At 43.4% G+C, this 27,988-nt stretch overlaps 2 protein-coding genes across 3 annotated transcripts in view; one reads left to right on the top strand and one right to left on the bottom strand.

Annotated features, from left to right (window-relative positions):
* The window catches only part of LOC132378744 (neogenin-like), a 383,956-nt gene that overhangs the window by 127,974 nt on the left and 227,994 nt on the right, over positions 1 to 27,988 (bottom strand). For both annotated transcript variants that reach the window (XM_059945868.1, XM_059945867.1), the window contains exons 13-16: positions 18,259 to 18,400; positions 15,841 to 15,951; positions 9,780 to 9,974; positions 7,608 to 7,703 (exon numbers count right to left, since the gene is read on the bottom strand). In XM_059945868.1, the coding sequence (XP_059801851.1) occupies positions 7,608 to 7,703; positions 9,780 to 9,974; positions 15,841 to 15,951; positions 18,259 to 18,400 (544 nt within the window). The remainder of the gene's footprint in view (positions 1 to 7,607; positions 7,704 to 9,779; positions 9,975 to 15,840; positions 15,952 to 18,258; positions 18,401 to 27,988) is intronic.
* LOC132378747 (uncharacterized) lies at positions 3 to 27,947 on the top strand. The gene is made up of 2 exons (XM_059945880.1): positions 3 to 4,653; positions 27,804 to 27,947. Exon 1 carries the CDS (start codon positions 2,396 to 2,398, stop codon positions 3,311 to 3,313), a length of 918 nt encoding a protein of 305 aa, XP_059801863.1. The 5' UTR covers positions 3 to 2,395; the 3' UTR covers positions 3,314 to 4,653; positions 27,804 to 27,947.

Genomic DNA, 27,988 nt, shown 5'->3' with positions numbered 1-27,988 from the left:
AGTGTATGGATTATCGAAAAAATCAATTAAATAAACTTCTGAAGGGTCAAAAGGGTCTGAGGGATAAAATAAACAGGCAAAATGTGAAACAGATAAATGATACACCATGCAAGGGCAGGGGAAAGTAACCAAAGAGAGTGATTCCATGAGAGCAGTGCAGCAGGAAATAATGAAATAGAGGAGAAACAAAGAAAGAAGCTGAGGTTACTGATTAGAGCAAGTGTTCAATACACTAACATTATAAATGTGTTTATCTGTCAATGTGACCAGACAGCCACAGTCATACAATGTCCCACACACATAAACATAAGCAGGACTCACAGAATCAAACACACAAAGACCAGACAGTGTTGCACACCCAACAACTGAAATGGCCACTAGCCTAATGATTCAAAATGCTACACGCACAGTAACCCAACCAACTACACACTCAGCAACTAGAACAGTCACACACCAGGTACCAGGCTTTTGAAGTTTCAGAAAAGATAGACAAGGAGATAAAAGAGGAGCTGGGGGGGATACTAATCAGGGTCAAAATCACAGGGCATTCAAAAGAGGCATAATGGAGAGTTCAGACACTGAGCCCATTTGGGTAGAACTCAGGAACAGGAACTAGAAGAGGAAATTAGAAAAGCCAGGAGGGGCCATGAAAAGACCTTGGTAAATAGAATTAAGATGAATCCCAAAGCATTCTATATATATATCAAGAGCAAGAGGATAACTAGGGAGAGGGTGGAACCACTCAAGGATAAAGAGGGGAGCATTTGTTTCAATGCGGAGAATGTGAGTGAGGTACTTAATGAGTACTTTGCTTCAGTGTTTACCAAGGAAAAGGATGTGGAGGACCAGGAGATCAATGCTGAGCGTATAAATACATTAGGGCGTTTAGAGGTCAAGGAGGAGAAAGCATTGAGCCTCTGAATGAGTATTAAGGTGCATAAATCCCAGGGCCTGATGGGATTTACCCCAGGTTATTGAAGGTTATCGAAGGACACAAGAGACGAGATTGCTGGGGACTTGACGCGTGACTTCATTTCCTCTCTAGGCACAGGCAAGGTCCTGGAGGATTAACGACTGGCTAATGTTGTACCTCTAAGAAGGGAACAAGGGAAAATCCTGGGGACTATAGACTGGTGAGCCTCATGTCAGTTGAAGGGAAATTGCTGGAGAAAATTATTAAGGATAGAATATATGAGCATTTGTGGCTTAATTAGGGAGACCCAAACTTGGTTCTGTGCAGGGCAGGTCATGTCTCACCAACTTGATTTGAGTTTTTTGACAAGGTAACAAGAGATATTGATGAAGGTGGATGTTGTCTACATGGATTTTAGTGAGGCATTTTACAAAGTCCCCCGTGACAGGCTAATCCAGAAGATTAAGGTGCATGGGGCTTGTGGAGAATTGGCTGCTTAGACTCAGAACTAGCTTGCACATAGAAGACAAAAAGTAGTGGTTGAAGGGATATTTGAGCTGGAGGTCTGTAATTACTGGATCTGTGCTGGGTCCTCGGCTGTTTATGATGTACAGTGTCATGCAAAAGTTTGGGCACCCCTGGTCAAAATTTCTGTTACTGTGAATAGTTAAGTGAGTAGAAAACAAACTGATTTCCAAAAGTCATAAAGTTAAAGATGAAACATTCTTTTCAACATTTTAAGCAAGATTAGTGTATTATTTTTGTTTTCTACAATTTTAGAGTGAAAAAAAGGAAAGGAGCAACATGCTAAAATTTGGACACCCCAAGAGATTTACCTAGCTCTCAGACCTTAATTAGCTTGTTAGGGCTATGGGTTGTTCACAGTCATCATTAGGAAAGGCCAGGTGATGCAAATTTCAAAGTTTTATAAACAGCCTGACTCCTCAAACCTTGTCCCAACAATCAGCAGCCATGGGCTCCTCTAAGCAGCTGCCTAGCACTCTGAAAATTAAAATAAATGATGCCCACAAAGTAGGAGCATGTTATAAGAAGATAGCGAAGCATTTTCAAGTAGCTGTTTCCTCAATTCATAATGAAATTAAGAAATGGCAGTTAACTGGAACGGTGGAGGTCAAGTTGATGTCTGGAAGACCAAAGAAACTTTCCAAGAGAACTGCTTGTAGGCAAATCAAAACTCCCGTTTGACTCCAAGGGAGATGAATGACTTCAGACCTGTTGCTTTGACGTCACACGTGATGAAGACCATGGAGCGGCTAATAATACAGAATCTGAGGCCACAAACCAGGCACGCCCGGGATCCTCTTCAGTTTGCGTATCAGGAGAAGGTGGGAGTGGAGGATGCTATCACGTACTTGCTGCACAAATCCCTCTCTCACCTGGACGGGGTCAGTGGTGCTGTGAGGATTACATTCCTCTAGTGTCTTTAACACCATCCAGCCCAGGATCTTAAGGCACAAACTAATGGAGATGGGAGTAGACTCACACATGGTGGCTTGGATAACAGACTATTTGACAGACAGACCTCAGTATGTGCTGTTGGGAGACTGTAGGTCTGACACGGTGGTCAGCAGCACAGGAGCACCGCAGGGGACCGTGCTCTCTCCGGTCCTGTTCACCCTGTACACATCTGACTTCCAATATAACTCGGAGTCCTGCCATGTGCAGAAGTTCAAGTTCGCTGATGACACGGCCATAGTGGGGTGTGTCAGGAATGGTCAGGAGGAAGAGTATAGGAAACTGATACAGGACTTTGTGATATGGTGCAACTCAAACTACCTGCGTCTCAGTATCACCAAGACCAAGGAGATGGTGGTGGACTTTAGGAGATCTAGGCCTCATATGGAGCCAGTGATCATTAATGGAGAATGTGTGGAGCAGGTTCAGACCTACAAGTATCTGGGAGTGCAGTTAGACGAGAAGCTAGACTGGACTGCCAACACAGATGCCCTGTGCAGGAAAGCACAGAGTCGACTGTACTTCCTCAGAAGGCCGGCGTCATTCAATGTTTGTAGTGAGATGCTGAAGATGTTCTATCGGTCAGTTGTGGAGAGCGCCCTCTTCTTTGTGGTGGCGTGCTCGGGAGGCAGCATTAAGAAGAGGGATGCCTCACGTCTTAACAAGCTGGTAAGGAAGGCGGGCTCTGTCGCGGGCACAGAACTGGAGAGTATGACATCGGTGGCGGAGCGGAGGGCGCTGAGTAGGCTACAGTCAATCATGGAAAACCCTGAATATCCTCTGCACAGCACCATCCAGAGACAGAGAAGCAGCTTCAGCGGCAGGTTGCTGACAATGCAATGCTCCTCAGACAGGATGAAGAGATCATTACTCCCAGACGCCATTCGGCTCTACAATTCAACCACCAGGGGCAAGACATGTTAAAGTGCCGGGGTTAGGACTGAGCTTAAATTACCACTCAATGCACTTTAGTAAACTATTTAAGAACTTTTTAAAAGCTATTTATTAATGCTTTTTGGGAGGGTGATTTTTAGATGCAGATCATATTTATACTGAGTTAAATTATGTAATTAGTTTTGCTACAATAAGTGTATGGGACACTGGAAAAATGTTGAATTTCCCCTTGGGGATGAATAAAGTATCTATCTATCTATCTAAAAGACCTTCAGGAAGATTTAGCAGACTCTGGAGTGGTGGTGCACTGTTCTACTGTGCAGCGACACCTGCACAAATATGACCTTCATGGAAGAGTCATCAGAAGAAAACCTTTCCTGTGTCCTCACCACAAAATTCAGTGTCAGAAGTTTGCAAAGGAACATCTAAACAAGCCTGATGCATTTTAGAAACAAGTCCTATGGACTGATGAAGTTAAAATAGAACTTTTTGGCTACAATGAGCAAAGGTATGCTTAGAGAAAAAAGGATGCAGAATTTCATGAAAAGAACACCTCTCCACCTGTTAAGCACGGGGGTGGATCGATCATGCTTTGGGCTTGCGTTGCAGTCAGTGGTACGGGGAACATTTCACTGGTAGAGGGAAGAATGAATTCAATTAAATATCAGCAAATTCTGGAAGCAAACCATCTGTAAAAAAGCTGAAGATGAAAAGAGGATGGCTTCTACAACAGGATAATGATCCTAAACACACCTCAAACTCCACAATGGACCACATCACGAGGTGCAAGCTGAAGGTTTTGCCATGGCCCTCACAGTCCCCCGACCTAAACATCATCAAAAATCTGTGGATACACCTCAAAAGAGCAGTGCATGCAAGACAGCCCAAGAATCTCACAGAACTAGCAGCCTTTTGCAAGGAAGAATGGGCGAAAATCCCCCAAACAAGAATTCAAAGACTCTGAGCTGGCTACAGAAAGCGTTTACAAGCTGTGATACTTGCCAAAGGGGGTGTTACTAAGTACTGACCATACAGGGTGCCCAAACTTTTGCTTTGGGCCCTTTTCCTTTTTTGTTATTTTGAAACTGTAAAAGATAAAAATAAAAAAGTAATCTTGCTTAAAATATTAAAGAAATGTGTCATCTTTAACTTTATGCCTTTTGAAAATCAGTTAATCTTTAACTCGCTAAGCTAATCACAACAGAAATTTTGACTGGGGTGCCCAAACATTTGCATGCCACTGTATATAAATGACCTGGATGAAAATGTGGATGGGTGGGTGAGTAAATTTGTGGATGATACTAAGATTGGTGAAGTTGGGTGGTGTAGAAGACTGGCAAAAAATACATCATGACATAGATCAGTTGCAGGTAAGAGCGGAGAAATGGCAGGTGGTGTTTAACCCAGATAAATGTGAGGTGTTGCACGTCAGAAGAGCAAATGCAAGGAGACAGTACACTGTTAAATTGAATGGAAAAGCAAATTGTGCAAAGGATACAGAGAGTTTGGAGAGAGATATAGATACGTAGGTTAAGTGACTGGGCAAAGGTCTGGCCAATAGAGTACAAGTTCATAAATGTGAGTCATCCACTTTGGAAGTAAAAACAGAAGAGCAGATTTTTACTTAAATGGTGAAAGATTGCAGCATGCAGCTGTGCAGAAGGACTTTGGGAGTGCTTGTGCACGAATCTCAAGAGGTTGGTTTGCAGGTGCAGCAGGCTATCAATAAGATAAATGGAAAGTTGGCCTTCATTACAAGAGGGATTGAGTTTAAGAGCAGGGAGGTTATGCTTCAACTGTACAGGGTGCTGGGTGAGGCCACACCTGGACTACAGCGTGTAGTTCTGGTTATCTTACTTGAAGGAGATACTGGCTTTGGAGGTGGTGTAGAGGAGGCTCACCAGGTTGATTCCAGAGATGAGGAGTTTGGACTACGAGAGATTGAGTCTCCTGGGACTGTACTCACTGGAATTCAGAAGGATGAGAGGAAATCTTATAGAAACATAAAATTATGAAAGGGATAGATAGATAGAGTCAGGAAAGTTGTTTCCACTGGTTGGTGAGACTAGAGCTAGGGGAGATAGTCTCAAGATATAGGACAGAGATGAGGAGGAACTGCTTTTCCCAAAGAGTGGTGTATCTGTGGAATTCTCTACCCAATGAAGCAGTGGAGGCTACCTCAGTAAATATATGTACAACAAGGTTGGATAGATTTTTGCATAGTTGGGGAATTAAGGGTTATGGGGAAAAGGCAGGTAGGTGGAGATGAGTCCATGGTCAGATCAGCCATGATCTTATTGAATGGCGGAGCAGGCTCAATGGGCCAGATGGCCTACTCCTGCTCCTATTTCTTATGCTCTTATGTTAAGGACAAGATCCTTAACGGTATTGTTGAGCAGAGGGATCTCAGGGTCAAAGTTCATAGCTCCATGAAAGTAGCTACACAGGTCAAAAGGGAGGTTAAGAAGGCATATGGAATGCTTGTCTTTATTTGTATTCAAAAGCTTAGAGGTTATGTTGCAATTTTATAAAACTGGTTCAGCCACATCGGGCATATTGCATACAGTTCTGGTCGCCCCACTGTAGGAATGATGTTGAGGCTTTGGAGAGGGAGCAGAACAGGTTTACCAGGATGCTACCTGGTTTAGACGGGATGTGCTATCATGAGAGGCTGGATAAACTTGGGGTGTTTTCTCTGGAGCGGTGGAGGCTAAGGGGAGATCTGATAGAGATTAACAAAATTATGAGAGGCATAGATAGAAGGGAAGCATCCGTTTCCCAGGGCTGAAATATCTAATATCAGAGGGCACGCATTGAAGGTGAGGGGGATAGGGAATAGGTAAGGGGTAAGTTTTTTTACTCGGAAAGAGGTGGATGCCTGGAATGCACTGTCTGGTATGGTGGCAGAGGCAAATACATTACAGGCTTTTAAGAGACGATCAGATATGCACAGTAATGTGAGGAAGATGGAAGGATATGGAAATTGTATAGGTAGGAGGGATCAGTGTTTGGGTGTTTCTGATTTGCTTTTTAGCTGGTTCAGTACAACATAGTCAGCTGAAGGGCCTGTTCCTCTGCTGTACTGTTCAATATTCTAACCAGAACAGTCATTAATGGGCATACACTCAACAACTGAGCAGTCACCTCCCCAACAACTGAAACAGCCAGTGTCAAAGATAAAGTTGAGCTAATAATATTGTCGATGCATATAGGACCTATTTCTGAGCTGTAGTGCTTGTTAACTCTATGACTCTAAGTACACACATTCACAGGTGTAATGCAAAACTGACTTGCAGCAGACATACAGCATCATATAAGTAAATTCACAGAACAGTCATACAGACAACAGCCAGAAAGTCATACACCCAACGTCTTGGACACCAAACTCAACAGCTAGGGCAGCCTTACTCTCAACATCTGGAGTATCGCAGTCTCAGTCCCCAGAGTAATTGCACAGTCAGAGCCTTTGGACATTCTCTGATGTCTTGCTGCCTTCCTGAACTTACATCACAGTTGAGACTTAGACCCTGCCTCTCCAGTGACATTCCCAATTCCACCCTTATCCTATTCCTACTCTTCCGACTCTTGTACTTTCTTCTAACTCTGCTGCTATCTTGAAGATCAGCAAATGAACCACAAACAGCATATAGTTATAAACATATTATTTATAAACAAAACAGACATGCCAGTTGAACACAAACACCAAAGATTCAGTAGATGCTGGAAATCTGGAGAAAAACATACAAAATGCTGGAGGAATTCAGGAGGTCACGGTGTGGAATAAACAGTCGATGTTTTGGACCAAGGCCCTTCATCAGGTCTGCTTTGTTTGATTTACTAGCTGGTGAGTGGTGAGAGCCTCATCCTCTGGCAGTCAAAATCACAATGAATAACTTGAAATTGCAATCCATTCCCCTGGGAAAGTATTGGAAACCAATCCTAGAGTTCAACATTTCCGCTCGTCACTCTTCCCACCCTAATGAGTGAAGAGACTTCTGTTTTTAAAAGAAAATCAAAGGCTATGGGCAAAGTGGTGGAGTATGGTTAGCATAACACTCTATAGTGCCAGTGATCACTGAAAGTGGTTCAATTCTCACCGCTGTCTATAAGGACTTTCTGCATTCTCCCCATGACCACATGTGTTTCCTCCAGGTGCGATCTTTAACAACATCAACACCAGAATTAACCCTGAATCATTCTCTGCCCAAACTGTGCATCCTTCCAGCTGAAAGCAAGCTAACTATAATTTGTAAAGGTGCATGCAGTCTTAGAGATAGAGAGGCATTGTACATCAGAGCACGAAAGCAGAATGTTTCTCTGTTACCGGTTAGTGGTCTGGTGGCCGTGCTCTCATACAGAGGGATTCCTTCGCCAACCTTGTTGTATGCTTTCAGTGTGATCACGTAGTGTGAGTTTGGCTCTGGAAAAGAGAAGAAATGACTGAGCATCTGGAGTAACATGCTCTCTCCTCCCTGTAATCCAGGGCACTGCCATGTTCACCAGCACTTCACCCCATCACTTCCTGATCTCAGTGGCTACTGGTATGTCAGTTAATGAAGGTGCAGACACCAGTTTCAGGATTCCTGCTCTTAATCAGTGCCCCTCCAGGCAAGGACAGGGAGCAGAAGTGTGCAATTTGGTGAGGCTGGCAACATGTAACACTTAGTCCAAGCGAGAGGATTGGACACCTCCACTATTAATGTACTGAGTAAAGTAACAATAGACATAGGCTGCTTCTCCTTAAAGCAGAAAATTAAGGGCAGATATTTGTAAGAATGTCTTTCAAAGTCCTGGCAGCTGCCAATATCTAGGATCTCTGTTTTTGGGTGGTTTGATACATACCTTCCAAATGAGGAGTAAGGCACTCATTCCCTCTACTAGCATGTAGGTCTTCCTTAGGCTAAGTGTAGCCACCCCCCCCCCCCCCACCCTCCACCCTAGCAACAATCAGGGCCATAAGAGCAGCTGGTGCATATCACAAGTCCTGGTTATGCGACCACTGACACCTGGCACTCTGAAGAGTAGTGATAATAGCAGGAATCACCCGCCTTATAAAGACACTGCCCAGAAGAAGGCAATGGCAAGCCATTTATGCAGAAAATTTGTAAAGAACAACCATGGCCATGAAAAGACTACAATCAGCCACGTTACACAAAACAGCACACAATGAACAAATGAATCAATCATCACCAAATACCATGACCGCACTTAACATCTATGAACTAAACTTCCTCTGGTACAGACCCAACCAGTCAAAACTTCTCTACAGGGTATATCTGCTAAAGATTAAGAGAGGAAGGGGAGGAGATTCATCTTCCCCATCCTTCCTATTACTGGTGATTCTACAGAATAGTCCCACGGCACCATGTCACTATACAGTCATTTAAAGCTTCTCAGCAAATAACTAAGCCTTCTGTGTTGCCCCAGCAGGAGCTCCTCACAATTATGCATAGGTTCAAAATAAAATTCCATCATAAAGTTCCATTTAAATACTTTAACTATAAGAACAGTTGTGTGGTTTAACATAAGCCTTAGGCAGATTAAATAATTAACACAAGAGATACTGAGAAGCTGGAAATCTAGAGGAAAAAACACAGGACTCTGGAGGACTTAGCAGGTCAGCAGCATCTATAGAGTGAAATGAAAAGGTAAGCACAAAATACTCTGCAGACGCTGGGGTCAAAGTAACACGCACAACACGCTGGAGGAACTCAGCAAGTCGGGCAGCATCCATGGAAATGAACAGTCAACGTTTCGGGGCGAGACCATTCAACAGGACTGAAGAGGGAGGGGGCAGGGGCCCTATAAAGAAGGTGGGGGGAGGGTGAGAAGAAGACTGGTAGGTGCCAGGTGAAAAACCAGTAAGGGAGAGGGGAAGCAAGGAGAGGATAGGCAGGAAAGGTGAAGAAGGAATGTAAGGGGAAAGCACTATGGGTGGTAGAAGGAGGCGGAACCATGAGGGAGGTGATAGGCAGCTGGAGGAGGAGACAGAGTGGAACTGGGATGGGGGAAGGGGGGGGAATTACCAAACTTGGAGAATTCAATGTTCATGCCAAAGGGCTAAAGACTACCTAGATTGTATATAGGGTGCTGCTCCTCCAACCTGAGTTTGACCTCATCACTGGCAGTAGAGGAGGCCATGTATGGACATATCTAATTGGGAATGTGAAACAGAGTTGAAGTGGGTGGCAACCAGTAAATCTGTCCGTTGTGACAGACGGAGTGGAGGTGCTCGACGAAGCGGTCCCCCAATCTGCATTGGGTCTCACCGATGTAGAGGCCGCACCGGGAGAAGACCCTGAAAGTTTTTGACGAAGTGTCTTGGCCTGAAACATCAAATGTCCCTTCATCTCCACAGATACTTCCTCACCTGCTGAGATTGAACAGTTGTTATCAAGCTCTGCTGTTACAATATTTAAGAGAAGAGTTGATTGTCTAAGCAGACATAGATATACGTTACCCCAGATCCACCATCGCCACAGTGTTCATCACTCACCCAGATTCTCGATGGTGTAATAACGTTGCTTATAGTCGACACGGATGGTCTCTGCATGCGGGCTGCCAATTCCATAGCCGATAGTATATCCCCTTACAACAATGTTCTGATTTTCAGGTGGTGTCCAACTCACAACAATGTGGTTAATAAGAGGCCGCACGTGGAGAGAGCTGGGCTTGTCTGGAACCCGTGATTCTGTAAAATACCAAAGCAATAAATACAAACAACCTAACCTAACAATCATCCAGTAAATACAACCTGGCTCTAAACAATCAGTCGATATATACAACCAGTCAAACCCAACAATCTGCCAGTAAATACAACTGGACTCTAACCCAACAATCGGCCAGTAAATACAACTGATCTAACCCAACAATCGGCCAGTAAATACAAGTGATCTAACCCAACAATCGGCCAGTAAATACAACTGATCTAACCCAACAATCAGTCAGGAAATACAACTGGTCTCTAACCCAACAATCGGCCAGTAAATACAACTGATCTAACCCAACAATCGGCCAGTAAATACAGCTGGTCTCTGACTGAGCAATCAGCCTGTCAATACAATTGGTCTAACCCAACAATCAACCAGAAAATACAACTGGTTTCTAAGCCTACAATCAGCTGGTTAATAACTGGTCCAACTCAACAATTAACCAGCAGAGAAGTGAACATTATCGTAAGTCCCCAGTGACAGCCCACATGCCCAAAATCAATCACGCCATCAGGATTCCAGCCACAAGACCCCTGTGAAGAGTCCCCACATGCAAACTGAATCACCCCATCCAGATTCCAGCCCCATCCATATCCTGAGGTTGAGAGGGACAATATTCCCACTCCATCGTCAGATGTAGAACAATGTTCAATGTTCATATTGATTTCTGTGGGTGGCCACTCTCAGACAGAAGTGAACACAGACTGACAGATCTGCCCTTTCCCAGCAATGCTCTCTTGGCCAGGGTATCAAACCCGCAGAAGGACACACAGCCCCCAGGAGTCCCACTGTTGGATGGATGTATGAAGGCAGTTGCCCAAGACACATAACCACAATAATGATGATGATGTTTGTGACCACAGACCCATGTCAGGAATACGCTCACTCTCAAGCAGGGGGTTTCTGCACGTTAAGGCCTCCTCTGCACCTCCACTTCTAAGCAAGGTCATCCTCTTCCACTTCTTCCCTAAGATGACCACCACTGAGGGGGATCCTACATTCCAATTCCACATCCTTCCTTTTACTTTAAATGCCTATCAATGTCCACCTTGAATATATTGGTTGACTTTACCACAGAAGCCTGGGACAGAGTGGTCAAATCAATGACTACCTTCTGAGGAGAAATTTGTCCTGATTTCCAAATGAAATCAGCTATTCCCTATTCTGAATGATGACACTTGGTGCAGATCATTCTCTCAGTATCCACTCTGAGAAACCCTCTCAGGACTTTATATGCTTCAATCTAATCAATTCTCTGAAACTCCAATAAGATTAAGTCAAATCTCCTCAACCTCTCTTCATATGTAAACCCTTCATTTGAAAAATCCACTACTGAACACTCTCCTACCTCTCCAATGCAGGTCTAACCCAACCGGTTGAAATCCAACCAGTCAAATCTACAATCAGCCTGTCAATTCAAACAGTGCAACCTGACAACTAGTCAGTGAATACAGCCAAACTAACCCAACAATCAGCTGGTATGTACAACCAGATTAACCCAACAATCAGCTGGTATCTACGACCAGACTAACCCAACAATCAGCTGGTATGTACAACCAGATTAACCCAACAATCAGCTGGTATCTACAACCAGACTAACCCAACAATCAGTTGGTATATTCAACCGGTCTAACCCAACAATCAGCCAGTATATATATACAACCAGACTAACCAAGCAATCAGTTGGTATATACAACTGGTCTATGGCAACAATTAGCCTGTATATACAACCAGTCTAACCTAACAATCACCCAGTAAATACAACCAGTCAAACTGTGCAGAAGGAGACTCAGCGCGCCCCCCCCCCCCCCCCAGAGTTCCAGGTTTGGATTTAGATATGAAAGCAGCTCTGGTAAGATTAAGTCAAACCTCCTTAACCTTTCTTCATATGTTAAGCTTCATCCCAGGAATTTACTACTGAACCTTCTCCAATACTGGCACATCATTCCTTAAACATGGAGACTAGAATTGCTTGCAGTTTCCATCTGCCTCTTCACAGGTCTGGAAAGTTGTGTCAAAACTTCCCTCCTTCCAAACACAAGTGCCTGGGGGTGAAGGGCAAGTTTCCATTTGTCTTCCTAATTACAGAAACTATAGAACTAATAACAAAGAGCAATGTAAGGCTAGCAAGAAGGAAGCAGAAAGGAAAGTCAAGAATGGTCATTGCACACAGGTTGGACTCCAATAGGTACTCTCTATCCATCCAACAACCAACTCAAGTGATTCTGCCCACATAGTGTGTAATGCAGCAGTCTCTGTCAATCGGTCTCTGTTCTGAACGTACTCTGCAGCCCTAGGAAGAGATTCCAAAAAGTCACTGCCTCCTGGATAAAGATATTTTTCATTTGTGTCCTGAATGACCAGCCACTTATCTTGAGACTGTGTGCCCTGGTCCTACACGTCCCAGCTAAGAAATATCAACTCTGCATCTACACTGTCTAACCCACCATAAGATATTATGATGCTCCAGTAGAATTACCTTTCATTTCTTTTAAACTTAGGATAATATAGTCCTACTCTTTCATTTTTTCTCTCATTAGGCCAAACCACTGAAGTTCTGAATTTCAGCTGCACTCTTTCCATTGCAAGTACATAATTTTCTGGCTACTGTCTCAACTGTGCTCTATAACAGAACGAAGATGTTACTCTTGCAATCAATCATAAGGGCCAACATACTGGTTACCTTCTTACCAGCTTGCTGACCCTACATACTAACATTCAACGATTCGAGTAAAAACACACCCAGCTCTATTTAACACAATCGATCCACCACCATTTAAAAATACTCAACCTTTCTAGTTTTTTTCATACAGAGTGCATATTATACAGAGTGCATTTCCACATTATATTCCATTTGTCAATCACTAGTCTATTCAATTAGCCTGTATAATTACTACCTAAATATTAACAAATTACAACCTTCAAATCTTCAAACTGATCTGACTAACATGATTTTCTTTTCATAAATATATTTTGACTTCGCCTGTTAATATTTTTCAAACATCCTGACAATACTTCCTTAAAAGGTTCTAGCATTTTTTCCTACTAATGTTAGGCTAACTGGTGTGTAGGTCACTACACTTCCTCTCTTTCCTTTCCCATACAGTGCATTTACACTTACTACCTTCCAACTTATGGAAATCATTCTACAGATCGATGCAATTTTGGAAGAACAAATAGTACTTTCACAGTCACCTCCATCAGTACCCTAGGATGCAGATCACAGCTCCTGCAGATTTATCACCTCTCTATTCAAGAAGGGAGAGAGGCAGAATAAAGGAAACTTTAGGCCTGTCTGACCTCAGTAGTTGGGAAAATGTTGGAGTCAATTATTAAGGATGAGGTATCAGGGTACTTGGAGGCACATGGTAAAATAAGCCGTAGTCAGCATGGTTTCCTCAAAGGAAAATCTTGCCTGATAAATCTGATGGAATTCTTTGAAGAAGTAACAAACAAAGGAAAATCAGTTGATGTTGTGTACATGGATTTTCAGAAGGTATTTAACAAGGTGCCACACATGAGGCTGCCTAACAAGCGATGAGCCCATGGTATTACAGGAAAGAGGACACAGGCTCACAGGATACAATAGAGGGGTTGTAGCGGTGTGCTACAAGCAGCGCTAAAATTACGACACGGAGTCGGTAACTGCAGTCGAAGGAAAAACTTTATTCGAAAACTTCAGCCTCACTTTTAAGCCTCTGTCAACCGGCCCCCCATGGCGAAGAGGCTCCAAAGCTCTGTGCTCGCAAACCCCCGTAGGCTATCTAATTGTGATCCGGCGAACGTGGAATTGGGCTTCGGCTTGCTGGAACCATAGGTCCGGGCGCTGTGTCCAGAAACCCGGCAGTTTCAACGAAACCGCATGAACAGAGGCGGCGTCGGTCATTTCTGGTCCAAAAATCGTTTGGACCGTCGGGGTCACCAATTGTAGCGGTGTGCTACAAGCAGCGCTAAAATTACGACACGGAGTCGGTAACTGCAGTCGAAGGAAAAACTTTATTCGAAAACTTCAGCCTCACTTTTAAGCCTTTGTCAACCGGCCCCCCATGGCGAAGAGGCTCCAAAGCTCTGTGCTCGCAAACCCCCGTAGGCTATCTAATTGTGAGTCGGTTCGGATACGCTAGGAAATGAGGCGCTACAGGGTATCCTTTTAGAATGGCGATGAGGAACAATTTCTTTAGCCAGAGGTGGTGGATCTGTGGAATCTGTTGCTACAGATTTGGAGGCCAAGTCTTTATGTATATTTAAGGCAGAGGTTGACAGATTCTTGATTGGTCAGGACATGAAGGGATAAAGGGAGAAGGCTGGAGATTGGGGCTGAGAGGAAAACTGGATTAGCCATGATGAAATGGCAGAGCAGATTAGGTGGGCAAAATCGCCTAATTCGGCTCCTATATCTTATGATGTTATGATCTCATTAAGTCCTCTAAAAATTTATTTTACAAATGCTACTTTTTGTTCTCCGTATTTATAATAGATGTGTTTTGTTCCACTGTTTCCAGATTTTCCAGATACACAAAAAGTTTAACTTTTTCTGCCATTTCCAGTACAGTTTAATCTTGCTTTAATCATTAACATTAGTTGTTCTATTCCTTTAGAAATATCTATTAAAGCTTTATTCACCTTACATTATGTTTCTCTTGGATCTTTCCCATCTACTTCTGAAATATTCTGAATCTTCAGGCTGTATTATATGTTTTTCTGTTGATCTAAAATTATTATCAAATTCCCTTGAATGGTTGAAATGTATTTCTTGTTGGATGTTGGAAGGGAAATAGAGAAGAAGCTTCACTCTGCACCTAACCCATGTTATAGTGCTTCACTCTGTGAAGCTCCCATATTGTTGGGAGCTTAACTCCTAATTCACATTGTAGGGAGCTTCACTCTGTGTCTAACCCATATTGTAGGGAGCTTCACTCTGTGACTAACCTACATTGTAGGGAGCTTCACTCTGTGTCTAACCCACATTGTACGGAGCTTCACTCTGTGCCTAACCCACATTGTAGGGAGCTTCACTCTGTGACTAACCTACATTGTAGGGAGCTTCACTCTGTGTCTAACCCACATTGTACGGAGCTTCACTCTGTGTCTAACATATATTGTTGGGAGCTTCACTCTGTGACTAACCCACATTTTAGGGAGCTTCACTTTGTGTCTAACCCACATTGTAGGGAGCTTCACTCTGTGTCTAACCCATATTGTTGGGAGCTTCACTCTGTGCCTAACCCACATTGTAGGGAGCTTCACTCTGTGCCTAACCCACATTGTAGGGAGCTTCAGTCTGTGACTAACCCACATTTTAGGGAGCTTCACTCTGTATCTAACCCACATTGTAGGAAGCTTCACTCTGGGTCTAACCCACATTGTAGGAAGCTTCACTCTGTATCTAACCCACATTGTAGGAAGCTTCACTCTGTATCTAACCCACATTGTACGGAGCTTCACTCTGTGTCTAACCCATATTGTTGGGAGCTTCCACTCTGTGCCTAACCCACATTGTAGGGAGCTTCACTCTGTGCCTAACCCACACTGTAGGGAGCTTCACTCTGTGTCTAATTCACATTGTAGGGAGCTTCAATCTGTGTCTAATTCACATTGTACGGAGCTTCACTCTGTGTCTAACCCATATTGTTGGGAGCTTCACTCTGTGCCTAACCCACACTGTAGGCAGCTTCGGTCTGTGCCCAACCCATGTTGTGCATTGTCTGAGAGCCTGACATGGCACTGTTCCACTTCTCACAGTTAAACTTAATGGTTCATAGCTTAAATATTGGAAATTGTACAAAGTGTAAGTACATTATGATTACTTGAGACAGAGGGATTGACTGTTCGATACTAATCCCTTACCATCCAGGTCACTTTCGAAGGTTTCGGCAGATACCCAGTCCGAAGAAGGTCCAGTCCCATTGACCGTGATTGCAGAAACTCTGAAACTGTATTCGGTGTTTCTCTCCAACCCTGGAACATGACGGAGAATGAAACAGCGCACACCAAAGATCTAACAGTGACCCATCTGCTTCCTCCTCCCACAGTCCCAGATGCAGGCAGCAGAGGACTACTGCATGTACCAGCATGAGAGAACGTTTCTGAAAACAGAAGTGTTTTCCTGCAGCGTGGTTTAACTAGGAAGTAGTTGGGTCCTTTGATTCTCAGTCTTACTGTGCTGGTCACATTTCATGCTTATTGTAGATTGACCAGAATGGCTGAGACTGAATAGAGAAAATGAAAATCAAACCATACTACCAAACACAGGTCATAATATAATGGTGTTTGGAGTCTGTATATTCACCACTTAACTCCTTTTCCCCCAGCTGCTCCAGTTTCTTTTCACATTTCAAAGATGTATGGGTTAGGGTTAGGAAGTTGAGGGCATGCTATGTTATCACCAGAAGCCTAGAGTCACTTGTGGGCTGCCCCAGCATGTCCTTGGACTGTGTTGGTTATTGATGCAAATTATGCATTTCGCTGTGTGTTTCCATGTGCTTGTGACAAATAAAGGTAATATTTAATCTTTCAGAGGGTAGTTGATGCACCATCAATAACTCACACTGAGACGTAGGCGAGATATCGGCTTTTATTGACTGGAAGAAGGAACCAGGAGTGAGTGTCTATCATACAAGGTCTTGGAGACTGAGGCCGAGCATCAGGCCGCAGGTCTCCTTTATACAGGGGCCTGTGGGAGGAGCCACAGGAGCAGTCAGCAGGGGCGTGTCCCGACAGGCACATAGTTCACCACAGTAGTGAGTACCGAGAATGATCTGCCAGAGGGAGTGGTCGAGAAGGATATAACATAGCTTTTCGATCAGTACATGGGGGGGAACAGCTTGGAGCATTATGGAAAGAGTGTGTGCAACTGGGACTAACAGGGAGGATGCTGTCAAGTTGGGCCAAAAGGCCTGTTTCCATGCTGTCCTCACCCCTTTCTGACTTCAAGAGCTGTAGCTCCACATACTACCACTGGAGGCCCTCACTGAGCTAGAGAACTGTCAGGAGCCATTCTATTTATTCATCCCCCTGAATAACCCTCACTACCCAACACAAAACAGTCAAGTCTGATTCAACACTTCCCAACTTTTTGTTTTAAAAACATACTTCATTCAAAATATATTCAGTAAGTACAATAGCGAGATGTCTTTCTCTATTGTACTACAGAGGATTCTGGTTACTTGGGACACATCAAAACTAATTATTCAGCTGCCCCAAATAATTAAAAAGGTATATAAAAAAAGATAAACTGAGTAACAAATTATGTATTTAAATGAAATACAGCACAAATTAGAATACTACCAATAGTACGATAGTACTATAAAACTGCAAGTTATTGATGGGGAAATTCATCCAGTGTACACAATGAACAAAATTAGCACAGACACCTGGTGCAGATAATAGACCACCTTCATACAATGCTATCAATGACTGCGCCCTCCAAACTTTCATTTTCATTGTACATTCAAGATGATTGTCGATACCTTCAAATTCTTCATAGTTTTAAATTGTTGAAGTAGTGAAATTGTTGCATTTTCATTTCCAGCCTGTTCTGGCATCTCCAAGCCTGAATGCTTGAAACCACAGTGAGCAAAACAGTTCTGAATTGTCTTATTGCTTATTTCTCACTAACTACAGCTTTTTGAAGACAACTGACAATATTAAAAACTGCTTATTTTAAGCATGATGTAATGTGTAATGGCTACACATCGGTGCATTACTGACATTAGTTCAGCAATAGTCTCCTGCCCAATTAAGTGGCATAGTGTGCCAACTAAAGGAGGGAATCTAGGCAATTTTCTTGCTTAGTTTTTGCTCATTAAGAGTTGTCCCAAGTAAGTGGCTACCCCGAATGGCTCAAAGAACTAGAACCTACGTGGAACAGTCTATGTTCCAAGCCTACACTGGTATCCGTCCCCAACTTTACGTGTTACATTGACGACTGCATTGATGCTGCTTCCTGCACCATCAACTTTACTTCCAACTTCCACCCTGCCCACAAATTTACCTGGTCCATTTCTGACACCTCCTTCTCCTTTCTCAATCTCACTGTCGCTACCTCTGGAGTCAGTCTATGAGGAGGAAGGTGAAACCGCATTAGGCCCGGACACTGACCATTACTGCAGCGTGTTATCACTGTCGAGGGGAGAGCAGACTGGGGTAGAGAATGCCTTGCCTGCTCAGGGGAACACATTTCTGCCCCATTCTCTGGGACATAATGCAAATCTGATCTAAAAAAAATTATAACAGAGTCATGTTCCATACACAAGACTGACTCACCATCGATGACCTGAGAAAGCTGATTCCCACCAGTAGAATCTGTCTCCCCACGGCGACCTGCCTTTTTGTACCGAATGTTGTAACCAGTGATCACCCCATTTTGTGTCCCTAGAGGAGGAGGCTGCCAGTGCACAACGATGCTCTGGCGAAAAGGAAGGGTGGAGATAACATCAGAAAAGACAAGTAATGCAACTTCCCACATCGGGTGACCCATAAACCCCACCCCACCACCCTCACCCTCACACTGGGGAATCACAAACCTCCCAACTCCCAGGATGGGTAATTGCAATGCACACCCCATTACAACGCCACCATCCTGGTGGGCTGCAATCATTGTGACAGGCTGTTTGCTGGTGATGCAGTTTAAAAAGAGCTTTCAGAACTTTTCAGAAGACTGCAGTCATAACGATCTATTAGGCACTCAGCAGGGACCGATAAAAAGCAAGGGTGTAAGCAGAGCAGCCATTGTGCGAGTTGACAGTGTTAGAATAGTCAGGCTTTGGTTCAACAGGCTTAGGTGAGTACAGGCAGAGGTTCCAAGTAAGGTTTTTTTTTCCCTGTAAGTACATAGCTAGTGCACTAAGAATGGGTCCAGAGTTAATGGTATATTCCTTGTCTGAGATGTGGGAACTTTGGGAGACCTCCTGTCTCCCTGATAACTCTAAGTGCACCAAGTTGCTGCTCCTTAGAGAAAACGTCAAAGAACTGGAGCAGAGGCTCAATAACCATTGCCTTATACAGAAAAATGAGGAGGTAGATAGGAACTACAGAATTGGCTTGCTCACAGAAGGCAAAGAGTGGTTGTAGATGGGTCATATTCTGCATGGGACCAGGGATCTGTTCTAGGACTCCTTCTCTTCATGATTTTAATAAACCTGGATGAGGAAGTGGAGGGATGAGTGAGTAAATTTGCGGAAGACACAAAGGTTGGAGGTGTTGTGGTTAATGTGGAGGGCTGTCAGAGGTTACATTGGGACATCAATAAGATGCAAAACTGGGCTGAGAAGTAGCAGACAGGGTTCAGCCCAGGTAAGTGTGAGGTGGTTCATTTTGGTCGGTCAAATATGATGGCAGAATACAATATTAATGGTAAGACTCTTGGAAGTGTGGAGCATCAGAGGGATCTTGAGGTCCGAGTCCATAGGGTACACAAAGCTGCTGCTCAGGTTGAGTCTGTGGTTAAGAAAGCATATGATGCATTGGCCCTCATCAACCGTGGGATTGAACTTAAGCGCCAAGGGGTAATGTTACAGCTATATAGGACCCTCACTTGGAGTACTATGCTCAGTTCCAGTCACCTCACCACAGGAAGGATATGGAAACCATAGAAGGGGTGCAGAGGAGATTTACGTGGATGTTGCCTGGCTTGGGAAAGCATGCCTTATGAGAATAGGTTGAGTGAACTTGGCATTTTTTCCTTGGAGCAATGGAGGATGAGAGATGACTTGATAGAGTTGTATAAAATGATGAGAGGCATTGATCATGTGTATAGTCCGAAGCTTTTTCCCAGGGATGAAATGGCTAACACGAGAGAGCAGTTTTAAGGTGCCTGGAAGTAGGTACAGAGGGGATGTCAGGATTAAGTTTTTTATGCAGAGTGGCAAGTGCACGGAATGGACTGCTGGCGACGGTGGTGGAGGCGGATATGATAGACTCACTTAAGAGACTCCTGGAGAGGTACAGGTCCACAATCCCTTATTCAAAATTCTGAAATCCAAAAACCTCTGAAAACCCAAGTCTTTTTTGCCAACAGCTGACGTCACTCAGGTGTGACGTGGCAGCACTGGCAGAGGCTGCCAGGCGTCAGCTGTGGCTCAGCGCTCGTTACACGTGCATTTGCTGTTCGCTGATATTTTGTGTTCACTGTTGACTTTGTGTCTAATTTCACCGTGAAAATGTCAAAAAGAGTTGCAGACACCCTTATGGGTAACAATGAGAAAAAGAGAAGGAAGCATCTATCATTCTCAATAACGCAGAAAGTGGAGTTATTGCAGAAGCTTTATCGTGGTTTGTCTGAATATGGTGCTGGAATTACCACTGTATATGATTTAAAGAAACAGAAAGACAAGTTACTGAAGTTTTATAGTGACAGTGATGTTCTACATTTATTCCAATAAGTCATTTACTATGTGTTTGATTCAGTTTGTTTGAAGCTGTATATTTTTATGTTTTATTGAATGTTTTTGTTGGAAATATATTTTTTTCTTGTCATTATTCCCTAAACAATACAGTATAACAACTATTTACATAGCATTTACATTATATTAGGTATTATAAGTAATCTAGAGATACGGGAGGATGTGCGTAGGTGTGGTATCCTGCAGGGTCCTAAAATCCACCCTCATTAAAACAGGTTAAATAAGGGACTTGAGCATACGTGTTTTTTGGTATCCATGGGGGAGGTCCTGTAACCAATATGGAGGGATTCTGAAATCCAAAATATTCTGAATTCCAAAATGCAACTGGCCCCAAAGATTTTGGATAAGGGATTGTTGACCTGTACATGGAGCTTAGAAAAATAGAGGGCTATGGGTAACCCAGGTAATGTCTAAGTAAGTACATGTTTGGCACAGCATTGTGGGCCAAAGGGCCTGTATTGCGCTACAGGTTTTCTATGTTTTACAAGGAGGCAGTCACCCCTAAGTTGCAGGTGGCAGGTACCTGGGTGATCGTCAGGAGGGTACAGGCAGCCCGTGCACAATACCCCTGTTGATAAGTGTAAGCATATGATTAGTTACTGTTGGTGGGGGGGGAGGAAGGGGGAGAGAATGACCTACCAGGGTAAGCTATAGCAACTGGATCTCTGGCTATAAGTCTGTCTCTGTGGCTAGAAGGGAAGTGAGGGAGGAGAAAGAATTTTCAGAATGCCTATAAGGTGGCTTTTTAAGTTGAGCCCACCAGGGGTATGGCAATTCTACATTAGGTGTTACATAACAATCCAGATTGATTAGGGATCTTAGGGTAAAAGAACCCTTAGGAGTCATTGATCATAATATGATAGAATTCACCCTGCAGATTGAAAAAGAGAAGCTAAAATCAGATGTATCAATACTTCAGTGGAGTAAAGGGAATTACAGAGGCACAAGAGAGGAGCTGGAAGAGGACACTAGTGGGGATGATGACAAAACAGCAATAACCAAAGTTTCTGGAGGCATTCTGAAAGACACAGGAAAGATCCAACCCAAAGATGAAAGAGTATTCTAAAGGGAGTAAAAGGCAACTGTGGCTGACAAGGGATGTCAAAGTCAGCAAAAAAAGCAAAAATGGGAGCATGTAATAGAGCTAAAATTAATGAGAAAGTAGGGGATTGGGAAGCTTTTAAAAGCCAACAGAAGGTAACTAAACAAGCCATAAAGAGAGGAAAAATGAAATACAAATGTAAGCTAGTTAAAATGTAAAAGAAGATTCAGAAATCTTTCTCAGATATATAAGAGAGATGAGAGTGCACAATTGACCAATGGAAAATGATGCAGGAGAGGTAGCAACTGGAACGAAGAAATGGCAGATATACTCAATAAGTATTTTACATCAACCTTCACTGCAGAAGATACTAGCAGAATGCGAGAAATGCAAGAGTATCAGGGGGCAGAAATGAGTGTCATTGCTATTATTAAGGAGAAGGTGCTTAGGAAGCTGAAATGTCTGAAGGTAGGTAAGTCACCTGGACAAGATGGACTACACCCCAGGGTTCTGAAAGAGGTAGCCGAAAGACTGTGGAGGCATTAGTATGATAGAACATGGAAAATCTACAGCGCATTATGGGCCCTTCGGCCTACAATGTTGTGCCGACCATGTAACCTGCTCTTGAAACTGCCTAGAATTTCCCTACTGCATTGCCCACTATTTTTCTAAGCTCTATGTACCCATCTAAGAGTCTGTAAAAAGACCCTATTGTATCCGCCCGTACCACATCCACTGGCAGGGCATTCCACGTATCTTTCCACAATTATTACATTCTGGAATGGTTCTGGAGAAATAGGAAATAGTAAATGTCACTATACTCTTTAAGAAGAGAGGGAGACAGAAGAAAGGAAATTGTAGACCAGTAGGCCTGACTTCAGTGGTTGGCAAAATGTTGGAGTCTATTATTAAGGATGAGGTTTCAGGGTACGTGGAGGCACGTGACAAAATAGGTCAATTCAACATGGTTTCCTTAAGGGGAGTTCTTGCCCGACATATCTATTGGAATTCTTCAAGGAAATAACAGGCAGGAAAGACAAAAGAGAGTCAGTGGATGTTGACTACTAGGATTTTCAAAAGCTTTTGACAAGGTGCCACGCAGAAAGCTGCTTTACGAGATAAGAGCTCATGTTATTACAGGAAAGATACTAGTATGGATAGAGCACGGGCTGTATCCCGGAGCACGGAAATAGAGGGTGCCTTTTCTAGTTGGCTGTCGGTGACTAGTGGTGTGCCACAGGGGTCACTGTTGGGGCCACCTGTTTGAAAATGATACAAAGATAGGTGGAGGACCAGGTAATGTTAAGGAAACAGGGAGTCTGCAGAAGGACTTAATTGTGAGAATGCACAATGAAGTGGCAGATGGAATATTGTGCAGGGAAGTGGACTATTTTCTAACTGGGGAGATAATACAAAAAAAGAAGTGCAAAGAGCCTTAGGAGCTAAAGGTTAACTTGCAGGTTCAATTGGTGTTATGGAAGGCAAACACAATGCTTGCATTCATTTCGAGACGAGTAGAATGCAAAAACAAAGTTGTAATGCTGAGGCTTTATACGGAATTGGCCAAAACGCACTTAATTATTGTGAGCAGTTTTGGACCTCTTATCTAAGAAAAGAAGTGGGGCATTGGACAGGGTTCAGAGGAGGTTCACAAAAATGATCCCAGGAATAAAGAGCATTTGATGGCTCTGGGCCTGAACTCGCTGGAGTTTCAGAAAATGAGAGAGAATCTCATTAAATATTGAAAGGCCCAGACAGAGTGGATGTGGAGAGGCTATTTCCGGTAGTGGGGGAGTGCAAGACTAGAGGGCACAACCTCTAAACAGTGTAATGTACCTTTAAAACAGAGATGAGGAGGATTTTCTTTAGCTAGAGAGTGATAAATCTGTGGAATTCATTGCTACAGATGCTGTGCAGGCCAAATCATTGGTAGATTAAGGTAGAGATTGATAGGCTATTGATTAATCAAAGGTAGATGCAGCAGGCAAGAGAATAGGATCCAGAGGATAATAAATCAGCCCAGATGGAATGGTAGAGCACACTCGATGTGCTGAACGGCCTAATTCAGCTCCTGTGCCCTAAGGTCTTATCTCCACATCTGTCCAATATAAACCTGTTATTCCCTGACATTTCTCAACTCACAGCCTACCTTCACATCCATCCACTGCACACTCCCCACACTCACATCTCACCAGCAGGTCTACCTATAGATGATCCATCTTCAATCTATCCAATTCACTGCACACTTCATCCCTTCTACAAGGCACCACCCCTACTCCTGTAGCTGCCAGCAGGTTCAGTGATGTCCAATGTCCAACAATTTATAGCACTTGGTTCACATCATATGAAATGCTGTCTTTCACTCAGAGGATGAGGTCTGCCTTAGCCTGGAGAGCACAAGTCGTTAACTGTCCTCCACATCCCCACGTGTACACAGCACAACATGCCAGCTCATTTATTTTTGCACTACTCGGATTCTTGTTGCCAAAATCCAAGGTCACTTTCCTGACCCCCTCCTTCACAACTGGCTATCAGAACTTTCCCACTGAATCACCCTGCCCAATCCATGAATATGGCACTGTTCTTCCTCACATCCCTCCCCATCAGGCACCCTACCCTCAATACCCCTATACCCCTTAAATCTCACTACTAGCAATGACTTTCTCTGTAGTACTCTTCTCACTTTGCACAAGTGGCACCCCAAACCATGACGTCTGCTCTTCAGAAAGCACTTGCACATGGTGGCACACATGAGATGCGTGTATTGTGCACCCTACTTTGGGTGTTGTAGTCTGCAAGCCTCACACAAAGCACAGTGTCGGTTATAAGGAAACGTCTGTGGGCAGAGGAGATGCTATGCCATAAGCTTAAGTTATGGATGGTGCCGTGTATTAGGGAACCACACTGGATCAATGGGGTCAAATTTCCATGCCACCAGTATTGAGGAGTGTGAAACTGAGAGATGGATTCTCTTCATTCTGTTCCCCTCACACAGTCAATTCCCAAGCACATCAATGAAATGAGAACAGTTGCCAGGCTAGGCAACACTAAAATACATTCCGAAAGCCAATCTCTATCTCCACAATCCTCATGAGAAATATTATGAGCTGTAAACCTTGCTCATTAGGCATAACTCTCCCTCTCTCAGAGCCTAATTGATTACTTTTTAATATGAATATAAGCACTACAGTAAACACGTGAGGACCCCAATGCAGTTCCGAGGTTTAAACACATCGCTTCAGAAACAAGTGTATTTTAAAACAGACAAGAGATCTTGACCTGAATCGTCAATGGTTTACTCTTTACCATAAATACTGTCTGGTCTGCTGAGTTCCTCCAGAATCTTGTGTGGATTATTTTAACAAAACCAGGAACTAAAGCAACACACTCAGCAAAAAAACCAACATAATTTGCTGTCTCAATAGCTAGATTCAAGGATTCTCCTGCCCTTGATCATTGCCTACTCACCAAGCTGTGAAGGACACTGATGTTAGCATTGAGGCAGAGAGAAGCACTTGAGATTAACTTTGATGCTCTAGGATGGACAAGATGATCATCCAAGAGTGAAGTATTAAAGGTTACTGGCCCCTGTGGAACTGTATGCCACAGGAGTATCTTCCTTCCAGTGAAAGGCCAGAGAACTAGGAGATTTGTTAGAAACCAGCTATGGATGACTAAAAAAAAAGAGGGCGAAGATAAAAGTACACCATAAGACATAGAGGCAGAATTAGGCCATTTGGCCCATTAAGTATGCTTGTCTTTCCACCATGCTGATTTATTATCCCTCTCAACCTCATCCTCCTGCATTCTCCCTGTAAGCACTGGCACCCTGATTAATCAAGATCCTATCATCCTCCACCTTAAATATACACAATGACTTGTGCTCCACGGCTTTCTGTTGCAATGAATTCCACAGATTCACCACTTTCTGGCTGAAGAAATTTTTCTTCATCTCTGTTCTAAATGGACATCCCTCTATTCTGAGGTTGTGCCTTCTAGTCCTATACTCTCCCACTACAGGAAACATTCCCTCCACAACTACTCTATCTAGACCTTTCAATATTTAATAGGTTTCAATGAGAACCCACCCTCATTCTTCTAAGCTCCAGTGAGTGCACATCTCATCTCATCAATCAACTTCCCAGTGCTTTACTTCATCCCTCCCCTTCTAGGTTTCACCTATCACCCGGTGGTTCTCTCTCACCTCCCTCCACCTTATAAATCTACTCCTCAGCTTTTTTTCTTTAGTCCTGCCGAAGGGTTTCGGCCCGAAACATCAACTGTACTTTTGTCCATAGATGTTGCCTGGCCTGCTGAGTTCCTCCAGCATTTTGTGTGTGTTGCATCTGCAGATTTCCTCTTGTTTGTGATCAAATGCTCCTTATATGTTAATGCTTTCATTCCTGGAATTATTCTCAAGAACCTCCTCTGGACTATGTCCACTGCCAGCACAGCCTTTTCTTCGATGAGGGGCCCAAAACTGCTCACAACACTCCAGTGCAGTCTAACCAATGCTCTATAAAGCCTCAGCTTTACTTGTTTTTGTATTTTGGACCTTTTGATTCCTTTATTCCTTCTACCAAAGTGCATGACCATTCAATTCCCTACACTATATTCCATCTGCCACTTCTTTGCTCATTCCCCGAATCTATCTAAGTCCTTGTGCAGATACCCTGCTTCTTCAACACTACTTGCTCCTCCACTTATCTTTGTATCATCTGCAAACCTGGCTACAAGGCTATCAAATCTTACATCCAAATCACTGATACACAACATAAAACGAAGCAGTCTCAACACCAACCCATGCAGCACACCACAAGTCACCAGCAGCCAGCCATCTATCCATGCTAGTATCTTGCCTGTAATACCATGGGCTGTTATCTTGCAAAGCAGCCTTTTGTGAGGCACCTCGTCAAAGGTTTTCTGAAAATCCAAACAAATAACATCCACTGACTCTCCTTTGTTTATCCTGCTTGTTATTTCCTCAAAGAATTCCAAAAGATTTGTCAGGTAAGATTTCCCCTTGAGAAAACCATACTGATTTTTATTGATTTTTAAAAGCACCCCAATCCTCTACCTTCCCATTAATTTATTCAATATTACATGCCCGCACTTTCACTTTTATACTGTCTTTGACTTCCCTGTCAGCCACAGTTTCCTCATCCTCCTTTTAGATGACTTCTTCATCTTTGGGATGCATCTTTCCTGTACCTTCAGAATTTCACCCAGAAACAACAGTCATCTGCCGTCATCCCTGCTAGTGTCCTCTTCAAATCAACTTTGACTAGCTCCTCTCTCATGCCTCTCTAATTCCCTTTACTCCATTTTAATAATGATACACTGACTTTAGCTTCTGTTTCTTAAACTACAGACTGAATATTATGATCGCTGTCTCCTAAGCTTCTTAATCAAATCATTACATTAACATCCAATCTAGAAATGCTGCTCTGTTAGTGGGCTCAACCACAAGTTGTTCTAGAATGCCATCTTGTACACATTCTATAAATCCCTTCTCTTGGGATCCAACACCAACCTGATTTTCCCAAATCTGCCTGCATATTTAAATTCCCCATGACTGTCCTAACATTGCCCTTTATACATGCGTTTTCTATTTCCTATGCTAATTTGTAGCCAACAACCTAACTACTATTTGGAGGCCTGTACTGGAAGCCTTTTACATCTTCTGAAACTGTGTCGCCTCTTTCTAAGGATTTGATTTCAATTTTTACCAACAAAGACACGCCACACCCTCTGCCTACCTGCTGGTCCTTTTGTTACAATGTGTATCCTCAGATATGTATCAGATGTGTATCTCAACTATGAACTTCTTACAGCCACGGTTCAGTGATGCCCACAGCATCAGACCTGTCAATCTCTAACTGCGCTACAAGATCAACTACTTTATTCCACAAACTGTGTGTATTCTGTTACGAATGTGCCACAACTCTGAGGGGCCGAAGGGTACAAAGTAGCCCCCTCCTTTTTGAGAATCGCAAGATCGCTATTAATTCGGGTCTGGGACCCAGGAAATGAGAGAGGGACGTCCAGAATACATAGGGTTTGGAATGTGTCCTGACCTCAGCGAGACAAAGCCACGGATAATGGCCATTGTCTCTTGGAGACGGAATTATGTATTGAGTACTGTACTATTCATTGAAGCCCTCAGGGAATAATCAGAGTGGGCTGGTTGAGGGATTGCATCATCCCAACCTGATTGACATCTGAGACCCCATGAGTAAGGATAAAAGAGGGTCTGGGGAACAACCCCTTTAGACGCACCAGGAGAAACGCTAGAAATCCCGTGCCAGCGTTTGATAGCGACAGCTGGTGGGGCTCATGTGCGTCCTTTTCCTTTGCCTAGGAAGTGGCGGGCTTACCACGGAAGGACGGCTTAGCTAAAGGACCGGCTACACCAACGGAACTCTCAAAGGATCAAAATCATAAAAAGGAAAACCTGGCAAGTTTCTAAAAATCTCTCTTGACTCCAACCAAAGGCTGCAGCCTGAATGAACTGAGTGACATTTATATTTCCATCGGACAATATATTTAT

Source organism: Hypanus sabinus, chromosome 21 (assembly GCF_030144855.1).
Source record: "Hypanus sabinus isolate sHypSab1 chromosome 21, sHypSab1.hap1, whole genome shotgun sequence".
NCBI classification, from domain to species: Eukaryota; Metazoa; Chordata; class Chondrichthyes; order Myliobatiformes; family Dasyatidae; genus Hypanus; species Hypanus sabinus.
The sequence above is the reverse complement of the archived record's forward strand: the minus strand, read 5'-3'. Positions and strand labels throughout refer to the sequence as shown.

Coding starts and splice junctions, on each gene's coding strand:
- LOC132378747 (XM_059945880.1), top strand. CDS start 2,396: ATGGAGATGGGAGTAGACTCACACATGGTGGCTTGGATAACAGACTAT.